Below are 27,716 nucleotides of genomic sequence, written 5' to 3' on the forward strand. Positions count from 1 at the left end.
CACCCAAAGCGTGTATGCCAAGTCTTGTACCCTAACAAAAATGCTATTCTTTCTGGCTGGCCTCTTTTTCTCTTCTAAATTTTGGGAATAAGAAGCTGAGTATTCGAAATAGCATCCACATAGCAACAAGTCTGTATTAGTAGCCAGGGTATTACTTAAAGCATATTTCTTGGTGGTTTTCTTCTGTGATTCTTATTCCTCTGAAATCTATCCCCGTTTTGAAGTATTGAGACTTATTTTTCTTGTTGTCTCTTTTGTTGTTTTTAGATAGCTAGCTAGATATGAAACAACATGTTTTGCAAGGTACAGCTTCAGACATTGTTAGACAAATACCTGTTTGCAAAACCTTTGAAAGTATCTATACCACTGTAAGCTTGCCTTGCCTTATAGAGCTGTTTTGTATTACAGTCTTACAGTTTTGCCCCATTTTGTCCACTTGCAGGGTCATGCTCTTGAGCAAGCAATTATTAGTCAGAAACCCCAGCTAGAAAAACTGATTGCGACAACAGCACATTTAAAGATGCCTTGGTTCCATGGGATGATATCTCGTGAAGATTCAGAACAGCGTGTTCTTCTAGGGACAAAGACCAATGGGAAATTTTTGTAAGTAAACATTTCCCTCTTCAATTTCCAGAACTTAATGCTGACAATTTCCAGGAGTAGTAGGAAAACTATATGACACATTCCTTGTTTCTAAACATTTCAAGTTGTTATTTTTACTGATGTGGCATATCCAAGTTATACTGACAACAATATAACTTTGCACAGATTTGGGTCCAGATCCTGTTGAGTTTTTTTTCTGCATATGTTACCATAATTACAGAAGTTGTGGTGATTGCTTGAAGCTAATTAAATAGGTGCTAGTCATGTGCTTGGCCACATGACCAGGTGTACAACTGGTATCTTATTAGCTAACTTAAATTAGCCAGTTCAACTTCCATTATTGCACTATGAATCTGGAAAGAAGCCAATAGAGTTTTCATCTGGTTATTTTGTGAAATGTCAGACCTTTGCACTTCCCCTTATGAATATGTATTGTGAAAAGCGTTTTAGTTTCCAAACAGCACTCTTTCGTTACTGTTGGATTATACTTTAACATTTATTAACCAACTTTAGCTAATAAAGTTTTCTAAGAGAGACTAAAACATTAACAGTGTTTCGGCGAATCGCTTTTTCTCTTTGTCGTTCTGTCACACATGAAATGCTGTGCCTTTCTTTCAAGCATTTATCTCAGTTCAATAAAGAAATGTGCCCAGCAGGAAAAGTTGGAACACCATTCACTTCTTAATCTTGCTTAATCTCCATTCCCTGATATACAAAAATAACCTCACAAATTATTGAGTTGGGATTAACAATAACTTTGTTTTTAGAAAAAATATTTGTAATGTTTTCATTGTAAGGGTACTGCACATGCTTTTGAAGCACACTGCTGTTAAAAAATAATTTTTATACTTTTATAGATGAGAATTTCTTTCCTTTGTGGCCAGGGGGAATGAGAATTATGGTAGCTACTGTAAATCTGCATGAAAAAAATATATAAAAAGAAGAACTGGAGTCAAAAGTGAGAAACAAGTTGCTGTGTGGCAGGCTGCCTAGTAAAGCTCTCCACTTAGGGATCAGAGCCTTAATCAGGGAACCATCCATTTTTTATTTTTTGTACTGTTGCTTCACTTCGTAAGCACAGTTCCAGCCTATTTTGTTTGTTGTGCTGATTTCCAAAGACCATGCATTATCTCACAGCAGCACGTCTGGACTGTAGGCAATAAATACGTGAATGACTGTAAAGCTTGTTGGGACCAGATCTGCTCCTGATTAAGCTTTTGGGAGGTAAAGGTAAAGGTTCCCCTTGACAATTTTTGTCCAGTCGTGTTCAACTCTAGGGGGCGGTGCTCATCCCCGTTTCCAAGCCATAGAGCCAGCGTTTTGTACGAAGACAATCTTCCGTGGTCACATGGCCAGTGCGACTTAGACATGGAACGCTGTTACCTTCCCACCGAGGTGGTCCCTATTGATCTACTTGCATTTGCATGCTTTCGAACCGCTAGGTTGGCGGGAGCTGGGACAAGCGACGGGAGCTCACTCCATCGCGTGGATTCGATCTTACGACTGCTTGGTCTTCTGACCCTGCAGCACAGGCTTCTGCGGTTTAGCCCGCAGCGCCACCACGTCCCTTTTGGGAGGTAGAGGAGACTAATTAAACACCTGGAACTGAACCTACTGCACATGGTGTTTTCTGTAGGTGTAGGTTTGCCAATCCAGCACAATCCCATAGTAAGGCTAGGCTCTTTTTGGAGATGTAATTTCATGTCTTCAATTATTACAGCCAGAATGAATAAAGATCAATTATTCAAATCAATTCCATCTTTAAAACTCAAATGATTGTTTTGATTTAAATTGTCAAATAAATCCAATGTTTAAAATTTAAATGGTAATTTAAATTGTGATTTCAAACGGATTTAAATCAAATCCACCCTGATTACAGCTGGACTGCAGATTAGTTGGACCTTTTTGCCCTGTAGAATGAAATGTTGCTAACACCAGACATAAGAAAAGAAAACGGACATTCTTTACAGATAATTAAATGATTCCCACCAGAGTATGAATTGTATTTGCTAGTCTGAACAATGATAACAGTAATAGAAAATAAACTTTGCAAAACTTTCTTTGTACATCAGGTCCTGCTTAATAACTAGATGTGGCCATTTTCAGTCCATAGATTTTTCTGAACTTCCACAGCTAGTGGGCATACAGAAGCACCACGACAGAGGCTATACATCCTACAGTTGCCACAATTCTTCCCTGCCATTGCAGCTGTATTTTCTGTAGTCTTAACATATATAATTTTGACAATGTGGTCCTTAGGGACCAGGAACTAAAACTGAGCAGTGCTCAGTAGTGTCTCTGATAGATGTTTCTAAAGTTGCAGTACATCTCCAATAGCTGAACATAATCATCATCATCATGTATTGTCAAATCAATTCTGACTTATGGTGACAATTTTCAGGATTTTTCCAGGTAATGAATACTCAGAAGTGGTTTACCATTCCATTCTTCTGAGGATGACCCAGGACTGAGCAACTTGTCCAAAGCCACACAGGTTGGTTCTACAGTGATGCCTCGGCGTACGAACTTAATCCGTATTGGAATGGTGTTCGTAAGTCAAAATGTTCGTAAGTCGAAGCACCATTTCCCATAAACCGATTAATCCATTCCAGCCGAAGAAAAAAACACCAAAAAAAAAAAAAAAAGAACACAGCAAGCCCAGTTGGAAGGCACTGGAGCTTTAAGAAAAAGAAAAATCTCCAAAAATAAACAGTAAAGCCATCTCCGTTGCTGAGACTCCAAGAAGGAAAGAGCCTCCAAAAATAAACAGTAAAGCCACCTCCATTGCTGAGGCTTTAAGAAGAAAAAACTCAAAAAATAACAGCAAAGTCACCAACAACACAGCACAGAAACATACCCGCCCCAGCCAAAACCCACCCAAAACAGTTTTTAAAAGGAGAAAACAGCAGCTTACCTCCCTGCACACACACACTCACTCACGCTGAAGCAGAAGGAGGCTCTCCCAAGCCGACAACACACACTCTAACTGCCGAAAATGAAAGCGCCACAGTACAAATAAGCAGCCTCATTGCTACTTATAGTTAGAAATTTTAATTGCCCACCTTTTCCCCCTGCCTTTTTTCTGTTTGTAAGTTGAAGCTCCGTTCGCAAGTCAAAGCAAAATTTTGCGAACGGAGCTGTTCGTAAGTCAAAATGTTCGTAAGTAGGGACGTTTGTAAGTCGAGGCACCACTGTACTTGTAGGAGGCACAATGGGAAATCAAATTCACAACCTCCAGCTCTACAGCTAGATATCTAAACCACTAAGCCACCCAGTCAGCAGTTGAACATTAGGCCAAGGAAATAAGAAACAGATCAGAGGAGCTGCAAAGCATACTAAAATGGCTGATAAAAAAATCTGTGAATTTGTTTTTGTGCAAAAATAAATTCTGTAACTGCATAAAGAAATTATCAAAGCATTTTTTTCTATTCGGGGCATCAGCTCTTTGTTATACTACCCTTGATGGGTATTAGAAGCCATGGATTTCTCCATGTTGGAACAATCATTTTCATCCTGCATTTTGGGACTTCCCTTCATCTGACTACACCATGTGATGTCAACATTTGCAATGCACTTCTTCCTCTATTTCTCTTAGCAGTTACCTTTCCTATTTATAGACAGGCCAAAAAGTGCACAATGTGCCCATAACTCGGAAACGGGAAAATCTTTCTCATCCATGTAGTTTGGAAGGCTTCTGACAAGATCATATTAGTTTAGTTGTTCTGCCTGTCTCTCCTTTTCCTTCATTCTTTCAGAAAGCCTTGTTACAGGAATATAATAAGTTGATGCATTTTCTTTTTCGACATTTGTCTCAATCTAATTGCTTTTTAAAGGAGGGATAGTTGTACATAGAGGTGGAAGAACCTTTGAATGTTAGGATCTGATAGTTTCTACAAACAATAAAATGAGTCTCTAATTTAGAAGCTCTGAATTGTCAGAATTTCTAGGCACTTGTGTCTGCTTCAATGAACATTGTGAAATTAAGCAGGTATCCTTTTAAGTTAAAAATATTTTGGAAATATATTTATTTTGAATCCATAAATATTACACATAGGGAAAGAATGGCTGGTATATTGGAAATGAAGAAATTAGAACCTAATAATGAGCATTTTTGTTAACAAACTAGACTACCTGAGCAATTTAGAACAGTTTTTCACCTCCTGATTCTTAACTTTCCATCGAATGTCAGTAGGGAAAATGAAGATGGGTAGTACTCATTATCCAAGTTTATGCACCAACCAGCAATACTGAGGAGATGGAAATTGACCAATTTTATGAAGACATACAACACCTTCTACAACTGACACCAAAGAAAGATGTTCTTCTCATTATAGGGGATTGGAATGCTAAAGTAGCGAGTCAAGAGATAAGAGGAACAACAGGTAAGTTTGGCCTTGGAGTTCAAAACGAAGCAGGGCAAAGGCTAATAGAGTTTTGTCAAGAGAACAAGCTGGGCATCACAAACACTCTCTTCCAACAACACGAGAGGCAACTCTACACATGGAAATCACCAGATAGGCAATATCGAAATCAGATTGATTATATTCTCTGCAGCCAAAGATGGGGAAGCTCTATACAGTCAGCAAAAACAAGACCTGGAGCTGACTGCGGCTCTGATCATCAGCTTCTCATAGCAAAATTCAAGCTTAGACTGAAGAGAGTAGGAAAAACCACTGGGCCACTCAGGTGTAATCTAAACCAAATCCCCTATGAGTACACAGTGGAAGTAAAGAACAGATTTAAGGAATTCGATTTGGTGCACAGAGTGCCTGAATAACTTTGCATAGAGGCTGGTAACATTGTACAGGAGGCAGCAACAAAACCATCCCAAAGAAAAGGAAATGCAAGAAAGCAAAGTGGCTGTCCAATGAGGCCTTACAAATAGCAGAGAAGGGAAGGGAAACAAAATGCAAGGGAGATACGAAAAGTTACAGAAAACTGAATGCAGACTTCCAAAGATTAGCAAGGAGAGACAAGGGGGCCTTCTTAAATGAACAGTGCAAAGATATAGAGGAAAATAATAGAAACAGAGATCTGGAAAATTGGAGGTATTAAAGGAACATTTTGAGCAAAGGTGGACATGATAAAGGACAAAAATGGTAGGGACCTAAGAGAAGCAGAAGATGTCAAGAAGAGATGGCAAGAATACATGGAGGAATTATACCAGAAAGATTTAAATATCGCAGACAACCCAGATAGTGTGGTTGTTGACCTTGAGCCAGACATCCTAGAGAGTAAAGTCAAGTGGGCCTTAGAAATCATGGCTAACAACAAGGCCAGTGGAGGTGATGGGATTCCAGTTGGACTATTTAAAATTTTAAAATATGATGCTGTTAAGGTGCTACATTCAATATGCCAGCAAACTCAACAGTGGAAAACTCAACAGTGGCCAGAGGACTGGAAAAGATCAGTCTACATCCCAATCCCAAAGAAGGCCAATGCCAAAGAATGCTCCAGTTACTGTACAATTGCACTCGTTTCACACGCTGGCCCATAAAGAAGGCTGACCGCCGAAGAATTGATGCTTTTGAATTGTGGTGTTGGAGGAGACTCTTGAGAGTCCCCTGGACTGCAAGGAGAACAAACCTATCCATTCTAAAGGAAATCAACCTTGAGTGATCATTGGAAGGACAGATCCTGAAGCTGAGGCTCCAAGACTTTGGCCATCAAGACTCCCTGGAAAAGACCCTGATGTTAGGAAAGTGTGAAGGCAAGAGGAGAAGGGGACGACAGAATCTAAGATGGTTGGACAGTGTCATCAAAGCTACCAACATGAATTTGACCCAACTCCAGGAGGCAGTGGAAGACAGGAGGGCCTGGCATGCTCTGGTCCATGGGGTCACAAAGAGTTGGACATGACTAAACAACTAAACAACAAAAGTGCTCATCTTTGATGTCCCATTGAGATGCCTTGATACATGTTGTAATACATAATAATATAAAATGGAGAGACTCAAGAGTTTTATGGAGCCTATTTCTGCCTGTACTCAAAAATGTGTGTTTTACTTTCTCCTTGTCTTTGCAGGATTAGAGAAAGAGACAACAATGGATCATATGCCCTCTGTCTCCTCAATGAAGGAAAGGTAGCACATTATCGCATTGATAAAGACAAGAAGGGAAAACTGTCGATTCCAGATGGAAAGAAGTTTGATACTCTCTGCCAGGTTCGTTCAGTATTGTATGTTCTACTTTCTGTGGGAAGGGTATATTGAGAGGATATTATCAGTTCTGCTTTGATAGGAGGCCAACTATATCAGATTGAATAGACTTTGCCTATCATTTGTTTTAGCAAAAATAGAAAACTTTGCTTGCCAAAGTTAATATGAATCCATGTATCCATTTTTGAAAACTGTCAGCTGATTTGGGTTATTTTTGTGGTTGTGCAAATTGTTAGCATCATTGAATACAAATTAATTTACTGATAAAAATGGCAAAATAATATAAAACACCAAAATGTTACAGCATTTTTGTTATGCTAGTCTGAAACACGGGATAAAGTTAGGATTCTGTTTTGAAGCATCTGTTGTCATCCTTTAAAAATGCTATAGTTTGAGTCAATGAAAGCACAAAAAGAGTCTGAAAATGTCAGAAATCAGTTTATTTAACTTATATTCAGTATAGTTCTGTTAATATTGATAAAACTGATACTGTACTTCTTTGTTGTTGCACATGTATTTTATTACTTTAGTATATGGAGAATTGGATCACACAGATTCATTGTATAAGTTTCACCAAGTTTTTTTCTCTTGCAGTGACCTCAGTTTACACAGAACTAGTAATAGTATATGTATGAGTGAGTCATACATAGTGTTTTTGTTATTCCGATGCAATATGGAAAGGGGAACTTGTATCTCTCCTCTCAATGAATTTCATGAACTGTGTCAACTTCTAGTCATTTCCAGGACTCTCTATATCCGAAAGTTAATTCAATTCTCCTGTTCAGCACTTTGACCATTAGCCTGTGGTCTCAGGCTTCCATAATTCCTCTTACTTTTCACATATGCATTAAAAACCTGAAAGTGGCTGTCCAGAATTTTGTGGTCTGGTACCACCAGTGTAAAAGGGACATGATGGCGCAGCGGGTTAAACCGCAGAAGCCTCTGTGCTGCAAGGTCAGAAGAACAGCAGTAGTAAGATCAAATCCAGGCGATGCAGTGAGCTCGAAAGTGTATAAATGCAAGTAGATAAATAGGTACCACCACAGTGGGAAGGTAATGGCATTCTGTATCTAGTCGTGCTGGCCGCGTGACCACAAAAACTGTCTATGGACAAATGTTGGCTCTACAGCTTGGAGACAGGAATGAGCACTGTGCCCTAGAGTGGACACGACTGGACTAAATGTCAAGGGGAACCTTTACCTTTACCTTACCACCATTGTGCTGATAACACCCAACTCATTCTGCTTTTAAAGATCTTCCAAGAGGCCCTTCTCTCAGTCTCTCAGGTCCCAGTGTGTAGTCCCCCCCATTTCACTGTAAAATCTATAAGGGATGAAATATATCATTTAAACATAATTTTGCCTTCAGACCTCATTTAATCCAGATTTAGCCTTTTTTAGAAACTGGAAGTGACCAGCCTGTCACTTCATATTTTTTACTAGCCAGGCTGCATGTGTTGCATTTAAATGGCAAATAGTTCTTCCAAGATTTCTGAGAGATGTGAAAAATTGAGGGGCTGTGGTGCAGCCCACCAAACACTGGGGTTGGGTAGGAAATGATAGTTCCCAGTCCTTCAGAGGTTGCCTTTTCTGGTATAAAACACATTCAAAGAATCAGAAATGTGTTTCTCAAGGATACCCATAAGCAGATATCATTCATCTTTCTTTAGCTTAACTATCTGTTACTTCTTCCCAGTGATCATGTGACTTGAAACATCCTTAGAAGTGCTGTATGTCAAGACGTGAGATCTTTCATAGCCATGTCATTGGCACAAAAATTAAGATTATATTCATTAATTAGTTCAGAAGTGAGAGCCTTTGGGCTCTCTGTGTATATTGAAATAATAATAATAATTCTCTGCCCCTGGCCATGCTGGGTGGGGATTCTTGGATCTGGAATCAAAATATTTGACTCAATATGATTTGGTTTTCATGCTAGAATACTGCTGTTTTCACACTGAATTTTTAAATTGAGCAAACAGAAAGTACATAATAACTGCTGTGTTTATTAGCAGAATTTTAACTGTCTAGGAGAGTATTGTAGATTCTGTGGTGAAATTGGCATTATATCAGTGCACTCCTGAACTCCAATGCTGCAAAGCCATACATGCCCCACAACAGGAAACAGAATGTCATAGCTTTACTGAGATTTACATAGCTTTACTAATTCAGATCCTATGCAAAAGGGACAGTGTTCATGGTTCAAACGTTACTGGGATTCATGGCCTCAACAATGGCTGTTATCTTGCATGCATTGTTGAAAAGGACTACAGACACAATAAATATTTCATTCTGACTACAGACACAATAAATAATTAGCTAACAGATATAGTAGCTGCTTCAGTTGTATTATTTACTACAAATTAAATTATTTGCCAGAAGGCACAGTTGGATTCACTTTTAAGGAGTTTCCATACACATTATTAAGCTAGTTCTTCTGTGTCTTCTGGAGAAATTTCACCACTTGCTGCTGAATGCAGCATAGGTAATCCTTTACTTTCCATGCTCATATTTTGGAAATGATACTTCAAGAATTCTGTCCACTCATCCTTGCATTGAACTTCAGACTCTCAGTTCATAACAGATGAAGATCTAATGCAAGCTTATGTCTTGAAGGAGGGGATGTATTTCAGACAGTGATGCTTAAATAAACTGTTACGTAGTCTCGAAACTACTGCCGCTCAGCAGCAATAGTAGCAAAAGAGCAAAATGCACAGGGGACATTTTCAGGGCTAAAACCAGAGATCCCATAAGAGTGGAAACCTAGAATGGGTGGCTGTATTTTATATATTAACTGAACATTATCAATAGAGTCTTTGGTTGCAGGCCATTAGTAACAATTTAATAGCGTGTTTGTGCAGTTATTTTTCTACTCTTCCAATGTTTTCTTTCTTTTTCTCTTTCCTTTTCAGCTAGTGGAGCATTATTCCTATAAAGCAGATGGACTTCTAAGAATAATTACAGATCCAGTTCCAAATCCAGATGCTCACTTGACAAATGGTGAGTGACCAATGCTTTTAAAATTTGGAAGTTAAATCCATACATTTTGTGTGTCGTTACTGAACTTTAGAATACCACTGAGGAAATGGGCACCATGGATCAGATACCATGGACCTATGTTTTCAAAGTAGTTCAAGCAGATTGCTAACCCTAAGAACAGTACTGACATAAGCTGTCTGCCAACTGATGTGAGAGAAGACTACCATTACATATCACACCAGCACAACACTCACCAGAACAGAGAAGTAGGAGGAGCATGCTGGTGCATTGTTTTTGGTGCTGTTTTTGCAGTGTGTATGGACCATGCTAGCTAGCTGTGTGAATAATTCTTGAAGCTAAAGCATTATTTTTTTGGGGTGGGGGAGAATTACCTGTCCCATAATGTCTTGGCCCCAAGGACCCTCAGATTAACTAGTTAACCAAGAAGCAGCTGGTGTTTGCACATGGGTGGCAGCTGGAGGAAGAAAGATTGTTAGTGGCAGCCACTGTCTCAGGCAGTAGCCAGATGAGTGGCAATTGTGGATCTTCCACCCTTCCAGGATTCTTCTGCTTGAGATGACCATCTCAGTTTAGCTGATGGCCAGGCTAAGCTTGACTGAAAGTCAACAAAGCTTATTGAAGGTGTTAACGATATGGTTAACCTATCTCTAAAAGGCTCCCACTCAAAATAACATACAGTAATGGGGACCTTATAAAATCTGTGATAAATGTTTTTATACAGCTTGTTCCAAACTAGAGTGGTGCTAACTGTAGGACCGATTTTCCAATTGGACAGAGTACAACATGCAGTGGTTTTAAAACTTTCAAATATGAGCTTTCCTCTCTGTATATCCCTGTATGAGATTTGATTAGGTTATAGTTTTGATCTTAACTCACTGACCTGTTGCTGGCTTTTCCATTTTGCACTAGAGACAGGATGAATGCAACACATATTTATTCTAGTTCACTCGTAATCTGCATACCTTTTGTGTAAAAGTTCTAGAGAAGACGGCATGGGCCCTGTTACAATTTTTTTGTACAGATAGCATTGCCAGTTTTACTTTCCCATATTTCCTATAGCAGCACAAATGAAAGTAGAGGTTAAAGCAGCACCTTTGGTTTAGGCAAGTTTGGCAAAGCCATTTTGTAATTTTTTGTAATTTTGTAAAATCTATCTTGTGCTGCCTTTTAGTTAGTAGCACTAAAGCTTCTTCACTAAGTTTGAAGTTTTAATAACCATAAGATGGATGGTAGACTGTATTTAATAGTTTGCTGTAACAAAAGAGTTGCTCAGTGGGACATTCACGTCCTTATTTTGTAATGGCATTTCTTCATTGGAATCAAGCTAGAACTAGATTGAGCTATGTGAATCTACTTTCTGAAGGTTTTCTGCTGGACATTTCTCCTATAAACATATTCTTGCAATTGATGTTGTAGTAGTAATTAGTATATCTCATTATCTTAGGTGAATCTGATTTTAGTCAAACACCAGCACTTCCTGTACGTAAGGTAAGACAATATTCTGGTCAAAACCAGTAATGGCTATTTTTAATACAGTAAAGTATCATAGTGTTTAATTGTTAGTCTTTGAAATGTTAGTATATACATACCTATAGAATGACATACAACATTTTTCGTATGTATATACAGTATTGAAATGTTTGCATATTTTGATACAGTAGTATTGCACCTTGCATAGATTTACTTCCTTTATCTTCAGACATTATGTAAAGCTAATTATTACAAATGTAAGTACAACAAAAATAAGTGCCAAACTGCATGCTACCTAGTTTTTTCTGCTGTATATATTATATAAGATTATTAGTAGTCGCAATCTTCTAGATTTTGAGATGAGAAAACACTGATTCTACATTCAGAATAATAATTGTAAGTATGTTGTTCTGCATGTATTTACCTGCTCTACTATGTAGCCTTCCTTCCAAAAATTCAGCTACATACCGGTAACAGGTTTGAATATATTGTCAGGAGCTGAAGTGGGAGAGGGCAAGGTAGGAGACAGGATGAAAGAAAATCATGGAGAATCAAATGATGTTTTAACCAAGAAACTATGAAGTCATTTTGAGTGTGTGGAAGTGAGAAATAGAACACCGGGTATAAAAATTCTTAGTTTCATATATTGAGCTCTACTGAAAATTCCCACAACGTTTTGTAAGGTGAGGCTTTAATCCTTGCAACTCCCATCTTGTCGATAGCACACTACAGTAAATTAAAACTGAGTGGAAGATGATATCTCCTCTGGCTTTAGTTCACCCAGGCAAATAACTGCATGTGTAGCTGCTTGGCATGTACTGTAGCTGTCTGTGAAGCGGCTTGGCGTGTAAGTCTGATATCATTTGTTAGTGGCAAAAGTAAACACCTTGACTGCTGCTTCTGATATAAAGGAAAGAACGTGAGCTTAATTTTTTTAAATAATTTAAATTGCTAGAGCCTGGAAGATGAAGAATGCTGCATATAGACAGCTTGTCTTATAGAGGGGTCTTTGGACATTTATGTTTAAAGATGTTCCTGTGTGGCTATATCCATGGGCTGAAGAGAGAAAGATTTACAAACTGATTCCCTTTGTTTTATTTGCTAGTAGTGCCTATGTGGAGATCCCCCTCATTGCAACTTTGATATATAATAATATATATTAGGATTTAGCATATAAAGATAGCCAATGAATTTCATACGTATAGCAAAGTCCAGTATTTAGTGTCTGTCTATGAAGCATGGGAAGACAGCCATTATCTGAGAAGCATAGAGACACATATCTTCCTTACCTTTAGCAAAAGTATGCTAAAACAATAAAATAGGCTTCATTCTGTAGGAATATTAAATGGAAATCCTGAGAAAGGAATTTCAAAGAAAGATCTTGAGAAAGGGATATCAAAGGAACTTCCTGGGAAAGAAAGTTCAAAGGATTACCAATTTAAATTACTTATTTTATGTCCCTTGGTGTTTCCTATATAGCTGTGTACTATCTTTGGTTCTGTAGACTGCCTTTACACTCATTGCTATTGTTTATATGACTGTCTCTACTGGGCAGTAGGAATAAAAGTTTTCCTAAACCTTCAATGCACCTCATTACAAATTCTTAAGTGAAAACAATTACTGTTAAATATAAGCTATGTATAGACAACAAAGAATCTAAAGATTCTATTTTCAATATTTAGATATATTCCCCCACATTGTTGAGAAAATGAAGATTTCTTCATCCAGTGACATTTATTGATGATCTCCTGCATTTATTTTTGCTCATTGTATCACTATAAAGACATTTTTATAATTTGCAAATTTTAAAATAGGCAAACTGTCAAGTTTATTAAGCTAGTCATTTTAAATTTGGAATATATCCTGTATTTTTCTTGGAGGCCACATTTCTTATGGTTTTGAAAAGAAAAGAGGCTGTGCAGGAGATATTATAGTGTACTGCACAAAATGTACTTAAACATAGGTGAATGATCATTTTTATTTAATAAATAAAATATGTGAGATCTGTTTATGCTCAAAACCAGTAATGGCTATTTTTAATACAGTAAAGTATCATAGTGTTACTTTAGTGTAAGTTCTGTTGCAGCTCACTCCACACTGTTTTGGCATTTGAAGATGTGTAATTTCTCAGAATATACGATGTCTTGCAAAAAACAAACAGTTGGCATCTTGCAATTCTGCTCCTGCTGATTTTCATGAATGTGAAAAGCTCTGGATTTCTCAGTTCCCTAGAAAACTATACAATGGTCATAAGTGTTCCATTTTACATGGTGTGCTTATCAAGAATGTTTTAGAAGAATGCTTGAGTTCAGAAGTAGTGCTAGCCTATGGTTTCTCTAGGATCTCTAGGCAAGTCTCAGATCCGTCCACACTTATTCCATTGGTGCAGTAATGAGGAGAAGAGTCAAAGATTTTTGTTATGAATTTTTTAAAAATAATCATAGTTTAGGTTATCTCTGTAACCTCAAACTGCAATTAATCTTAACTATGGATTGTTGAAACAAACTACCATCACAAACAGAAACATTTTGTTGGTGTGTCTCCATAAACTGTGGCTAAAATTAGCTGTAGTATCTCCAGGTTTGGATATAACATTTAATTGTTGGTAATAAAAAATGGAAATGAAAGCATCTTACTTGAACTTGCAGTGGAAATGAAAATTTCCTTGCAAGTGTTCTAGGACCCATAGATCTATAAATTCCATAATAATACATCGTTGTTCATTATGTCTGAAAGTTCCTAGTGATTTCTACATAATTCGACAGCCACCAGTGTATTACAGTGGACCCTCTACTTACGGAATTAATCCGTATTGGAATGGTGTCTGCAAGTCGAAAAGTCTGTAGGTCAAATCTCCATTGACCTACAATGCATTGAAAACCGATTAATCCCATAACCGGCGGTTTTTATTCTATTTTTGTTCCATTTTGGGTTTTTTCTGGTCTGTAAGTCGATTCTCCAGCTGCAAGTCGAATCTAAATTTTGCAGCCAGAGAAGTCTGTAACTCAAAAAGTCTGTAAGTCGAGCCGTCTGTAAGTCGAGAGTCCACTGTACATAAATAATCAAGGGGCTGTAGGTCTATGAAGTGTGAGTGTCATGAATGGCAAGCAAGAAGTATTAAGGATAGGGTCAAAGGGATGAATCAGGAGGGAGGAGAGTACGAAAGACCTAAAGAAACAAACATGCATGTTAAGTATTCCTTCATATTTTTCTGATATACTTATTTATCCTTTTGCTATCCTTTATGGTTTCTAGATTGGCACACAAGGTGGAATTATCACCAGAATCAAATCATACACTTTCCCAAAGGCAGGAAGAAAAAAGGTGCATAAACATAGTGTTCTGTAAATATATAAATAAGTGGAAAGAGTTTCCCACACTCATCTCACTTATATCTCTTATTGATGGTTTTACTGTGTGCCTTGCTTCTAATCCTCTGTGTGTATTTGCAAATTTTCTTCAGCTTCTACTTTGGCCTTAGCTTGTAGCATTAACCCACAATTTTTATTTTGCAAAAATAATAAAGGTTGGATCCAGATTTAATCTTACTGAGTGTAACACCATTTAAATCAGTGGTACTTAAATTAAACCCTATCTAGATGATTGCTTGATAGTTTGAATAGCTATATTGAGAAAGAGGAGGCACAGGTAAGTCTCACTCCCAGTGTCCCTCCCTCTCCCCAAAGTCTGCTATACCTATATGTGTTGAGGCATATGCAGATTTGTTTTTGTTTTTTGGAGGATTTTTATGAAATGCAACTCTCAGAATACTACTTGGGGAATTCTTGGAGAATTCTGGGAGTTGCAGTCCAATTCTGGGAAGTTCTGCCTATGGAATTCTGGGAATTACAGTTTAAAAGCATGAATCTGAACATGTCTGTTTAGCTGAATAAACATAGAGCACTCCCTTCATCAGGAGCACTGCCTTATTGGGGCTCCTGAACCCAAGGGCTCTGTAAGGTCATTCAGTAAAATGTGCCCACAGACACATTTTTATTAGATCTTTGTCATTGGTCTCCAAAATTAGGTCTTTGTCATTGGTCTCCTTATAATTGGCCACAATCCTACTGGTGTTTGGTAAGGTTTGTTTAACTTACTATGGGTAACTGATAAACTGCCATCATAGTCATGCACATGGTCATGTGCTCAATTGTACATCCAATATGTGCCATGGTACCCTTTCTGTAATTAGACATGGCATATTACACAAACATCCATAGGATTTTGTCCATTATACGGGATAGTGGACCATGGAATGGATTCCAGTTTAGAATCCTGGATTTCTTTCTCTTGTTTTTTGTCAGTCTCTTTTAAAGGGCCTATCCATGTTTCATTCATTTAATGGTATTAAAAAGTAACATTGTGTTCAATAAAATATCTGAATTTTTCGGGGAACTATTTTCTCTGAAATGTTTCCCTCCTGCTGCAAGAAGAAAACCAATCTTTATTATGCACAAACTTACATAAACTGCAAAGAACTTTGGCTTCAGTAGAAGATTCAGTGAAATCTTCAATAGGAAACTCTTGTTACAGAAATTGCAGTAATAGTGCTACAAGCTGGGGTCTTTAAGTTATCAACAAAAGTGTCATCTACTCACACTAATGGCAAATATATCCGGGATTAAGCTTTCTGAGTAGACATGTATAGGTGTGCATTATCATGTGCCTAGCAAGGCAGGGAAATTGAGCTACATATACACATAATAGGCCTTTCTTTATACTAGACTCCTAAATTTGCAGAAAAGTATGTTGTAAATTTAAAAGCTATCAGTGAGAAAGCAAAGCATCCTACTGAGTTCTAAATATGCTTGGGAATGATATAATGTGAAGGGCGGATGAATATCAGTTGAAGATAGTATGTCCAGGTGGAGGATTGGCCTCCATAAGCTCCTAACAGCTATAAGATTGCTCACATTACACTGGTTGTAGTGATTTTATTGTTCTTCATGCTTTATGTGATTCATACTAATGGGTTGTTCTACACCTGTGCAGATGTTGCCAGAATCTTCCAGAGCCTAGGAAAAAACTTGTTAGCCCTGCCCCATCATTCAGTGCCTGCTCCTCTGCCTGATGGTTAATCTCTGTTCTTTTTTATCACTAGTGAAGTAGCACCTCACTGATTCCAGAGCCAAAATTCAACAGAATTTTTAAATAGCTACCGTATTTTTCGCTCTATAAGACACACTTTTTTTCCCACAAAACAGGGGGGTGGAAAGTCTGTGCGTCTTATGGAGTGAAGAAAACATTATTTTTCCCTGTTTTCTTCTCCTAAAAATTTGGTGCGTCTTATGGAGAGGTGCGTCTTATAGAGCGAAAAATACGGCATTTTCTCTTTCTTAACTTCTCTAGTTAGCCCATTTGCTCTCTTTTCATATCGAAAAAAGAAGAAAAATAATTAGTTTTTAATATTTCACTTTTAATATTTTTAATATTTCACTTTGTTCCCACCTTTTTATGGCTTCATTTAATAAATGTGAGGAACCAAAGACAGATATCTGTACTCCAGATATCTGTACTACCTCAGGAAGAGTCACCAGACACAGTCCTGCAAATTTTGTAAGAAATTCACCAGAGTTGTAATGAAAATTTGGCAGTTGAGACTCAAATTTTATTTCTGGGAAAGATCTCTCCAAAGAATCCACAGAAGCTTCGGTATCCATTTGCAAGACCCCAGGAAAGTCCCTATGGATAGAGGCGCCACAGCGCAGCACTACACAGAACACTCAAGAGGAGTTGATTACATTAGCTCCAGGAAATCGCTTCAAAATACATGATGATGATCCCATCAGTCTCAAAACTGACCCCATGGAGCAAACAAGTAAAACAGCTGATATCGGTGGCAGTGCATCCTTCGTCCAACCCCACAGCCCTTAGATTCTGCAAAGGAAGAGCTTGTCTGCCTTTGTTCCATCTCAAATAGGACACAGCTCCACAACTTTGTCTGAGTGCCTTACTACCTCTCACACAGTCACTCATTTGGGACCTCTCCTCTCAAACATCAGAGGGAGACCCTGCATTGCACTGGTCACAGAAACATACCAAAAAGCATTGACACCACAATGATACCAGTACCTGATCTCAACCAACATCTTCAGAATTGGACACTGTTCAACCCTCTGCCTCTCAAAACTTTCATAAAGACTGGCCTTCTCCTCTTCTCTACAGTCACATAATGGGGGATGACTTCTATCATCCCCCTTTCTTCTATGGAGTCTTGCTCCTATTATATGTGGGGGCTAAATGGCTTTTCATGTCACCCTACACTGATTTGCAAAGGGCAGAAATGATGGGACATACAGTCCTGCACTGAGGCTCAGTGCCAGGCTTCCTAGTGCAGGCTTTCCCATCTCAGAATACCACCATATCAGGTATAAGACCCAAATATGCTGTTAGCCGCCTAGAGTGGTCTTAACCGACCAGATAGGCGGGATATAAATAAAATAAATAAATAAATAATAAATAAATAAATTCCTCCACATCCTCTACATTTGGTCTCAAAACAACACAGGCAGTAGTATCATATACCGTACATGCCAATGTGTTGTGCCATTCATCAACCCCTGGCATGCCATTGCCAATTAAGGTTGGGTCTTGTCTATTACTGCCCACAGCTACACAATAGAGTTTTCCACTCCGCCTCTTAATAGGATGCTTCAGGATAGTGCCATCATCTCTAATTTTAGAAGAAGAGATAAAGACACTTCTGGAAAAGGATGTGGTACAACCTGTAAATCTCAAAAATCAGGGGGTTTATTACTTCATGGTCCCCAAGAAGGATTGCATACTGATGCCAATTCTAGACTTGAGGAATGTCAGCTCATATAAAGAAGCAAAAAAGTTTAAAATAGTAGCACTGTCCAGTGTTGTCTGCAACCCTGTCTTTGCTGAAGAAGGGAAACTGATTTGCTGTGATAAATCTCAAGGACACTTATTTTTACATATCCATCTGACAAGATCAAAGATCATCATTTTCTATGTTTTGTAATGAGCAACAGGATCTACTAATTCAAAGTCCTTCCTTTTGGTTTATCTGTAACACCCAGAATATTCATCAAATGTATGGCCTCTGTGTCAGTGTACCTCAGACTTCATGATGCCTGTGTTCCTATACATCAGCAATTGGTTGGTTGTGGCAGATTCCCAAATGACAGGACGGAAGCATGGCAATTTTATAGTGAAAAGTCGCATTTGAAACTGATGTGTATCTTGCAATACATAGGCATGATATAAAACTCAAAAACAGTGAGAGCTTATCCATCTCATGAAAGAACATAAAACATTTAACAATTTGTTGAAAAGTTTCAGGCAAACATCCTGGTCACAGTCTACATGGCCTCAACTATAGCCATCACTGCTCATGCAAAGCAATGAACAATGCAGTAGGGAGAGGATTTTTGTTTTTTCAAACTAAAGCATCAATCTCCACTCTGGAAACTCTGCCTAACTTACAGCTACCTGAATGTGGCTCACCTGGAAGAAAAGCCTCAACTGGGAGACTTTGAGGCTGAGCTAGGCCTAGTTCCACCTAGCTTCCTGTTAGAAAGAAAGCTCTCTGCTAGCACTGGGGCAGAAACAAGAAGCCTGGGTAGAGCTAGGCTTAGCTCAGCCTCAGAACCTTCCAGTTGAGACTTTTTCCCCAAATGAGCCACATTTTGGTGTCTGTAAATCAGGTAGAATTCCCAGAATAGAGATTTATGGGATTTGTAGTCTAAGAAATTAAAAAAACCATCCTTAATAGTAAAGTCTGAAATAAAACATGTTTAATATTTGTTGGTTGATTATACTTATTAATATAGGGTGTTTTGAGGAGACGTAAATGGGTCAGATTGCTATTTCTTCATATTTTAAATGAAAAATTACTGCTCTGCTTGCTCTCCCTACTGCTCTGGTCCATGGGGTCACGAAGAGTCGGACACGACTTAACGACTAAACAACAACAAAAAGTGCTTGCTGATTTTTAAAGCAGATTGACTCAAGTGCACCTCCTTTCTTGTCACATGGGCCAGATCAGTCCCATTTTTTAATGGGAAAAGTGAATTTGTACATCTTTGACCTTCATGCTAGTTCTAATGAATGCTAATGTGAACCACATTTATATTTATAAGTGATGTTCAGATTATTTAAGATCACTTAGTACATTTAGTCTACTGAGTGGAACTATGCCTTCTCTCAGTTCCTCATTTGTGAATAGAATATGGGCTTTGGAGGAGAAGAAAATACAAGTGCCCCATTATTATATCTCCATGCTTGTCTGTTTCATTCAAAAAAGAATTTTTGCATCTTCCCAGCAAATGAATATACCTGAGTACAACATATTAGTGTCAGTTCTCAGTTGTATAGCACATAAGCATTAATTGCTTAGCACTTAGTCCCTTGAAAATACTTTACTTCAAGCTGACTAGTGTAATGATACTGCACCAGTGATGCATAGAAACATTTTGCTCCCTGTTTTTATGTATGTCATGAGACACAGCAATAAAATATGGATATATTCTTTATAATTGAGAAAGTTTTGTAGATGTGTTTTTTTCTCTTCATAACATATAGCTGAGTTCACATTGTTGTCTCAGCTTCCAAGGAAGTATTTGGGATTGTGGAGTAAGAATGCAATCACAAAGGTAGCTTTTAGAAGCATGCCCTCTTAACATTAATTACATATACAAGTTATTCCTGAATGAATGTGTAGAGTATTTGTTGCATTTTTGAGATACGGAGTTGAAATGTCAGACTCCCTAATTAGTTACCTATTCCTTATGTTTTTGTTTTCTTTGATTCAGTTTTATGTCAAGCAATATCAGAAAATGTTTTCTTTGTCAAAGGTCCCTAGGGTGTGTACCTATTTGGTAGATATTTAGGAAGACTTAACCAGAGCAAAACTGATAAATACAATCAGAATTTTTTCTAACATAAATGAGCCAGTTACATGTACAACCAGCAGTACTTTTTTTCAGCAACTGGAATTAATGGGTGTTTTTTCTTTTTTTTATAATAACAAACATAAAATAACAAGATACTATGAACATAACAAGACATTACACAACCAAAAAACCCCAACCACATTTTATAACATAAAGGCTTCAAAGCAATTGTATCAAGGTTCCCCCCCCCCCGCACTGGGACCATTGGAAATATAACCAGTTCTCTTCCTTTCATTCCATTCCCTTTCCAATGACTCTTGCAATGGTGAGCTTCCCTTTGTCTTTATTAACACATAGCCAATGAAGTCTCCCCAAATATCTGTAAAAATATACATTTTTAACAGTCTTTACTTTAATATTACATGCAAATTTAACATTAATGGCTACAGACCATACTTCTTTGTGCCATTCATTTAACTGAAAATCATACTTTATTTACAATACTTAGCAATCATTAATTTTGCTGCTGCAGAGTCAAAGGAGGCAGAAGCAGGAAGGCCCGCTCCCCAGCATGAACCGGAAAAATGAACAACAAACCAGTTCATTTTTCTGGGGTTTTGTGGTAGTTCTTGGTTAGCCATGAACCATCATGAACCACCAATTTCCCGGTTTGTGCCTACCTATAATCCTGAAATAAAGCAAAGAACCAAAAAAAATATATAAGTGGTTGGTCATTATCCTCTGAAACTTTGTAACTTTTGGCTATGCTTACTGATCTGGAAGTTCTAGTCCAAAAAAGCAATGGCCCGAATCCAATGGGAAATTATGAAAGATGCAGCAGCAAATTGATGCTCATTAATAATGGATGCATTCCCAGGAATGCAACCAGCACCTTTGCTACCACAACTTCTGCAGTTTTCCTTACACTGGTGTAAATTGCCAGTATAATTCCGGCCATTGTTTCCATGCCCTAAATAAGATCCAAGAAAAATCAGTCAGTGAGATAACGTAATCATTTTAAGTTAAAATAGTGCTAGATGTTAAACCTAAGTTTACTCTATAGAGAACTGATTCAAAATTTATATATTTTTAGGGATAGGACATAAAGAAGCAGGGAGGACATAGAACAATTTGCAGTACCAGAATATGGAAAAGGTACTTTCTTGGTCTTCCACTCCCAAAGTTCTGAGAGTTCAAAAAAGTAACTTTTCATGTTCTGTGACATAAAAACAGCTTCCTACAAATGTGTAAGTTGAACACAAAAGCTCTAGATGTAAAGTGCTGTAAAGTTTTTGCAGAGCCTTTATGCACGCCTTGTATTCTGCTGACATATATGTGCACCACAGTGAAGGACTTGAAAGCTTACATATGCTTTGCTCCCATTGTCATGCATTAATCCTTTCCTGCCTCTTTCACTGCTCAATAATTTGTTGTGTAATCCTCTCCTTAACTCACCCATTTTGCAAAAGGCATTAAAAGAAAAATCTGTTTGTGTGTCGTAGCTACTTTCACCTCTTCCTGGATGGAGCAAGGGCTCTACACTGTTTGCATCATTTAACAATTATGTGCCACGGACAAAGCAAGGTAGGCAATTACATTATCTCACTCTCAATATTGACTATTATTGACATTAGGTAATAAAGAAACTATTTCTTGCTGTTTAGCATATTATTTTTTGTAGTCCCTGTGTGTGTTACATATATGAGTCTTTGGCTGTGCAGAATCATGGTTTGGAAATTTCTGGTTCTAGAGAGTTTGGACTGTAGCCCCCGCCCTCACTGTCTACAGTGCATGTGTGAGGGGATTGTCCCTTGGTATTGCTTGGTCCACCTCAGCTATAGTGCATAATAAGAATCTCTGTGGGAGGCTTACCCTTCAGCCATACTTTAAAGGGGGAGGGAAGTGTTTTCCATATTTTTTGTTTGTTCATTTTGCAGATGTTTAATTTTTTTTCCGGTAAGGCTTTGTTACTTCACTTTTAACCCAGAACTCAGAGTCCATGGGGTCTTCATGAAGAGCTATTCCATTTGAGGTGGGAAAATTTCAGTCAGGCATACACACCAACTGCCTTTTTTATTTGGTAAATAAACAACAAAACTCCCATTGTCTTAAGATCTCTGTCTTTTTTGCCTAGACAAAGTGGAATGACAGTGTCTTGTTTGAAGTTTTTTGTTTTTTGTTTTTTGTTTTTTGTTTTGTTTTGTTTTGTTTTGCTGAAGAAGGCTATCTGCTCAGCTATTGCATCTCCAGAAATTTATTTATTTAACTTATATGCTGCCCACACTACGCAAAGGTCTCTGGGCAGCTTACAAATTCCCTCCATCTACAGTCTCTAGTTCCCATTAGGCTCTCTTTTCAGCATTATTGTCAGCCATCACGTCTGTATTATTGGCATTGACATCCATGACATACCTCAGGTGGAGAGAGAAAGAGAAAACAAAAAAACATAAGCATAGTAAGCTTCTGCCCTTATATGCTTCTGTTGCTGGTATTCCAGAGGTGGAAATACTCTTTAAACAACTATAATCAGTGATACTTTACCTAGATTTATCCCTTCCAATTCTAGTTCAGCACAGCTCCCCTGTGAGTCTTTGGCCATTGGTTCAGATTCTCAGAGTGAAATACCAGCAAATTACTGTGGCATTAATATGAACAATTGGTGTGAAATAAGTATCAATCAAGTTTGATCAAGAAGCTGATCTAATTATTTTCTTAGTAAGCATCTTGGGCCAAGAGCAATAAACATAAAATCATGACTGCAGAACTGTGTATCAGTGGCTTTTTCGTTGATGTCCTCTTAAAGGCTCAAACCACAAAATGATCTTAGAATTCTCACCTTTTGAAAAGTCAGTCTAAACATATGGTAAATTCTAAATAGCAGTAGCTGTGGTATTAACATCCTCCTTGTGGTGGATCCATGTTAGGTAACATTTGATGAGATCAATTAAGCCTTTTGTGCATACTTTCCAAATTTAGCTTGTGGCAAGTTATTGAAACTAGACTCCATGAACAGAGCAAGTTGATTGCCAAATATGGTTAGTCACATTAGTTAAAGAAAAGACATTTATTCTGCATTTTGCTTTTTCTGTTAAAGTCCTAGTCTGTCAAATACCTGTAATAGACTATATAAGCATATAATCACACAGGGACATGAAAGTACCTGTATTTTATATTGCCATTTTAAAGTACCTCTGAGCCTTTTGATGTTGTTGATATTATCACCACTACTTAACCTTGACCAGTAATGTGCTACGTAACTGTGTGAAATACAGAAGTGTCAAATGTCCTGTCCAGAAGATACATCTACATTATAATCCAACAAAGCAGAGAAAAGTAGGAGGGAAGGGGTTAAGGATATGATGGGTAGTAGGTAGTGAAAATGGCATAAGATGGAAATTGAGTAACAGTCGAAGTGCATCTGAAATAATTATGGAATTATGTCAGAAAATGCTTTTTCTTAATAAGTAGATTTCAAAGAGAGAAAGAAGGAAGAGGATTGTGAATAGTGGGAGAGAATGCTTGTGAAAGGTCCTGTAGTCCAGAAAACAATCAAGCCAGGAGTGAGAGAGAACTGATATTTGGTAGTTCATATTTTAGACGTGACAAGAATATAAATATTCAGAATACAGAAGGATGTGATTGTAAAATATGTTCTTCCATTTAAGATACAGATGATCAAAGGGAAGCACTGCCTATGGACACAGAGGTTTATGAAAGTCCATATGCAGATCCAGAAGAGGTGAAGGCTAAGAATGTCACCCTTGACAGAAGTCTGCTAACTCTGGAAGAACAGGAACTTGGTTCTGGTAATTTTGGCACGGTGAAAAAAGGCACCTATGAAATGAGAAAGTAAGTTGCAAAGTTCTGTCACCTTAACATTCCTGCATCATGGTTATTTAAAACTATTTAATCATTTTTCTTTCCACATGGCTGACACTGCAGGTAAATAATTTAAACCATTGATATGCCATCCTTTAACTGGCTGTATAACTCAATGAGTTGTGTCCTCAAGTACCAACCCAGAGGTTTGGAGCCCAGTTCCTCACCGTGCCTCCTGGGAGATGCACTTGTGTGGGCTTTGAGTAAGCTCTATGGTCAAGCTTGCCCAAAGCTACCTCCAAAAGCAAGCTGTCTCCAAAAGAATGTGCTGGTAAACCATAACTGAATATTTGATTCCTAGAAAACCCTGAGGAGGTCAGAATGGCTTTCAGCATGCAGAACTATTCTTTACAAGGTGTGCATTTCAGAAGAAGTTCCATCAAATGACTATGTTTCATTTGTCTCTAATCTGCTAAGACATTTATTATTTTTCAATTTATATATAATTGCTTTCTTATAGTGGCCAAAATTCTTTTGGCTTAAATATACACAGTGGAAGCAGGTACAGTGGACCCTTGACTTACAGGCAGCTTGACTTACAGACTTTTTGAGTTACAGACTTCTCTGGCCGCAAAATTTAGGTTTGACTTGCAGACTGAGATTTGACTTACAGACCAGAAAAAAACCCAAAATGGAACAAAAATGGCCTGTTACGGGATTAATCGGTTTTCAATGCACTGTAGGTCAATGGAGACTTGACTTACAGACTTTTTGACATGAGAACCGCCTTCCAATACGGATTAAGTTCTCAAGTCAAGACCCCACTGTAATAGCATCAGCTCTGGCCAGTAAAATTTAATTTAAATTAATTGAAAGCTTCCTATCTCTCTGTTTTATGTTCTGAGGCTCTCTAGGGCTCCCTTAGGATTATCTTTTAGGGGGGAAACCGTAAGTTCTTGGATTTTTCTTTCTCTCTTCGTTGTTTTTTTTGGGGGGGGAGAGGCTTTCCTTTTTTAGATTATTCCTGCTGCACAGTGGTCTGCTTGCTGGATGCAAAGAAGAAAAGAAAAGGCATCGAGGAGGAGGAGGAGAGAAATCTCCACATATTCTATTAGTTTTTGGGAACGATTTGTTGTATTTTTTGCCTTTATTTGCTTTTCTTTGCTTTGGGGAGACAGTGCTCTGTGTCTGTGTGTGTTTTCCTGTTTTTTCTCTTGGGAATGTGCTTTCCTGTTTGACTGATTCTTTGTTATTTGGTTCATTTACTGTTTATTTGTTCTATTAAAATGTGTATTTTGGTGGTAGGCTTGGTAGATTCGTTTGCTTCAGTGAAGGTGTGCCTCATGGCATGGACTTTGTTACTGTGTCACTGGACTGTGTGGCTGGTTTTTGTTGATGGTTGAGCATGGCTTGGGGCATTTCTTTCTTGTGTTGTTGTTTGTTTTGATGAGTATCTGTGCCAGGCTGCCAGATAGGTGGTACTGGCTGCCTAGGTCTAATGATTTTTCTTTCTCATACCTGCTTTTGGAGTAGATTGACCTTTGCCTCTGCTTTTTTGTTGTTGTTGTTTGTTTGTTTTTTGGAGTAGTTTGTAAAGATTCTTAAGGACCAGTGCCAAAAAAAAAAAATGAATTGCAAACGTAAAAGAGGCTTTCCTTTTCATGTAAACAAAAAGACTGGTATATAAAGAATATGAAAAAGGCACCTCCCCAAAGAATTCAAATTGAAAGAAATATGAAAAAAAAAAATCACCATGCACATCTCTAGTCAATGTTGCCTTAATAAGAGAAAACCATATGTTCTTTGTGTGTTACTTGTTACTGTTATACCATGGAGCTTATTGTAGCTGTTAGTGGACAATTGTGATATTGTACCTTGAAAATAATTTATTTAAACAAATTTAGAAGAAAATGCAAATGAGTGCAAACAAAATTGGAATGCTTTTTTACTTGACAAGAAACATTCCTTAAGACTGATAAAAAATTGGAATGAAATCCCGCCAAAAATTCTGTCAATATTCCTCTAAAGATGCCCCTGTATGCTCTTTTAAAATAACTTTTAAAAGCAACCAGAAAACATTAGTGATTCCATCAATAAAACATATTCCCTCCTGCTGATTACATAGAAAAGATTCTTGTTGCAGATAAATACATTACTTGTTACTTTAAGGCTCTGGTGCAGTCCTGTATATGTTTGCTTTAAATTAAGTCTCACTAGATTCAGTGGGGCTCACTTAGTTACACATAGCCAATAGTGAGAAGAGATGTGAGCTGCAGTGTGGTGGTATTTGGAGGGCCACATACTGCCGATCATCATTGCCCAAGGGAGTGTGTTCATAACTACCATCATTAACAACTTGTTGAGGGTCCCTTTTAAATTGGCACTCTTCTTTTTGTTTTCTTTTAGTCCCTCATATGTATTTGTCATGCATGCTTTTCAACACATACCCCTTTTTATACAGCATAGAAAGGATACCTATTTTGCACCTAAAGGAGAGAGAATCTGTAAGTGAACTATAGCAATATGAAAGAAAGGAAAGAATACTAGCACTTCCTGTGTTTATTTTAATCTGGTGTCTGGGTAGTAGACTTTGTAACTGATAAAAAAAATATTCTCCTCTACTCCTTTTTATGGTATTTGACTAGCTTGTGGAACGATTTAGCCTGTGGTATGGCTTATGTCCCTGACCTGCTTATTCCAAAATCTAGGGAGCCTTAACAGTCTGGATGCACCACTTGAATTAAGTAATAAAGTCTTCCCTGCTTCTCTGGCCTCATATGTAAAATGTAGCACACACCAAGAGTATCAAAGACTTGATTTGCCACCTATAACTGCACTTCCTGGAAATTCCTTTGCAGGGGGAAAAAGACAGTGGCTGTGAAGATTCTCAAGAATGAAAATAATGATCCAGCCCTAAAAAATGAACTGCTGAGAGAAGCAAATGTCATGCAGCAACTAGATAATCCATATATTGTCCGAATGATAGGTATATGTGAAGCTGAATCATGGATGTTGGTAATGGAAATGGCTGAACTTGGACCCTTGAATAAATATTTGCTGAAACACAGGTAAGTTGCACTCCATGATCCCCACTACTGTGTTTCCCCAAAAATAAAACAGGGTCTCATATTAATTTTTGCTCCAAAAACACATTAAGGCTTATTTTCAGGGGATTTTTTATTTTGTTCATGTACAACAATCTACATTTATTCAAATATAGTCATGTCGTCATCTTCTGGTTGCTGCACGATGCTGCACAATGGTGGTGGGCGGGGTTTCACTTAACCAGGGCTTATTTTGGGGTAGGGCTTTTATTATGAGCATCTTGAAAAATCATACTAGGTCTTATTTTCAGGTTAGGTCTTCTTTTTGGGGAAACAGTAGATTTTGAGCATTAATAAGTGAAATTGATGGAGTTCAAGTTACACATACAGATAATGAAGGCAATACAGGCAAATGCTAGTTCTTGAAACATTTAAGGAAGCACAGCTTTTGTTCATCAGGTGACATTTTCTAAATCCATTTTCAGCACACATAACTGCTTGTTCATACAGAAGGGTTTACTGTCATGTCATTTTTCAATTTTCAGAGGCTGTCACCAAAAATGAAGCTATACATACAGTGGTGCCCCGCTTGACGATTACCTCGTTAGACGAGGAAATCGCTTAACAATGAAGTTTTTGCGACCGCAAAACGATGTTTTAAATGGGAAAAATCGCTTCACTATGATCGGTTCCCTACTTTGGAAACTGATTTTTCGCTTTATGACGATCAGAAAACCGCTGATCGTCAGGTTTCAAAATGGCCAC

At 37.8% G+C, this 27,716-nt stretch overlaps 1 protein-coding gene across 4 annotated transcripts in view; it reads left to right on the forward strand.

The window, feature by feature from the left end:
* The window catches only part of SYK (spleen associated tyrosine kinase), a 58,222-nt gene that overhangs the window by 23,238 nt on the left and 7,268 nt on the right, over positions 1–27,716 (forward strand). Inside the window, exons 3-10 of one of the 4 annotated variants that reach the window (XM_020797541.3) lie at positions 443–603; positions 6,629–6,767; positions 9,673–9,760; positions 11,205–11,248; positions 14,486–14,554; positions 21,591–21,672; positions 23,754–23,937; positions 26,766–26,975. In XM_020797541.3, the coding sequence (XP_020653200.1) occupies positions 443–603; positions 6,629–6,767; positions 9,673–9,760; positions 11,205–11,248; positions 14,486–14,554; positions 21,591–21,672; positions 23,754–23,937; positions 26,766–26,975 (977 nt within the window). The remainder of the gene's footprint in view (positions 1–442; positions 604–6,628; positions 6,768–9,672; positions 9,761–11,204; positions 11,249–14,485; positions 14,555–21,590; positions 21,673–23,753; positions 23,938–26,765; positions 26,976–27,716) is intronic. The other 3 variants (XM_020797542.3, XM_020797543.3, XM_072992379.2) reach the window with 3 other exon arrangements.

This window comes from Pogona vitticeps, chromosome 2 (assembly GCF_051106095.1).
Source record: "Pogona vitticeps strain Pit_001003342236 chromosome 2, PviZW2.1, whole genome shotgun sequence".
Taxonomy (NCBI): Eukaryota; Metazoa; Chordata; class Lepidosauria; order Squamata; family Agamidae; genus Pogona; species Pogona vitticeps.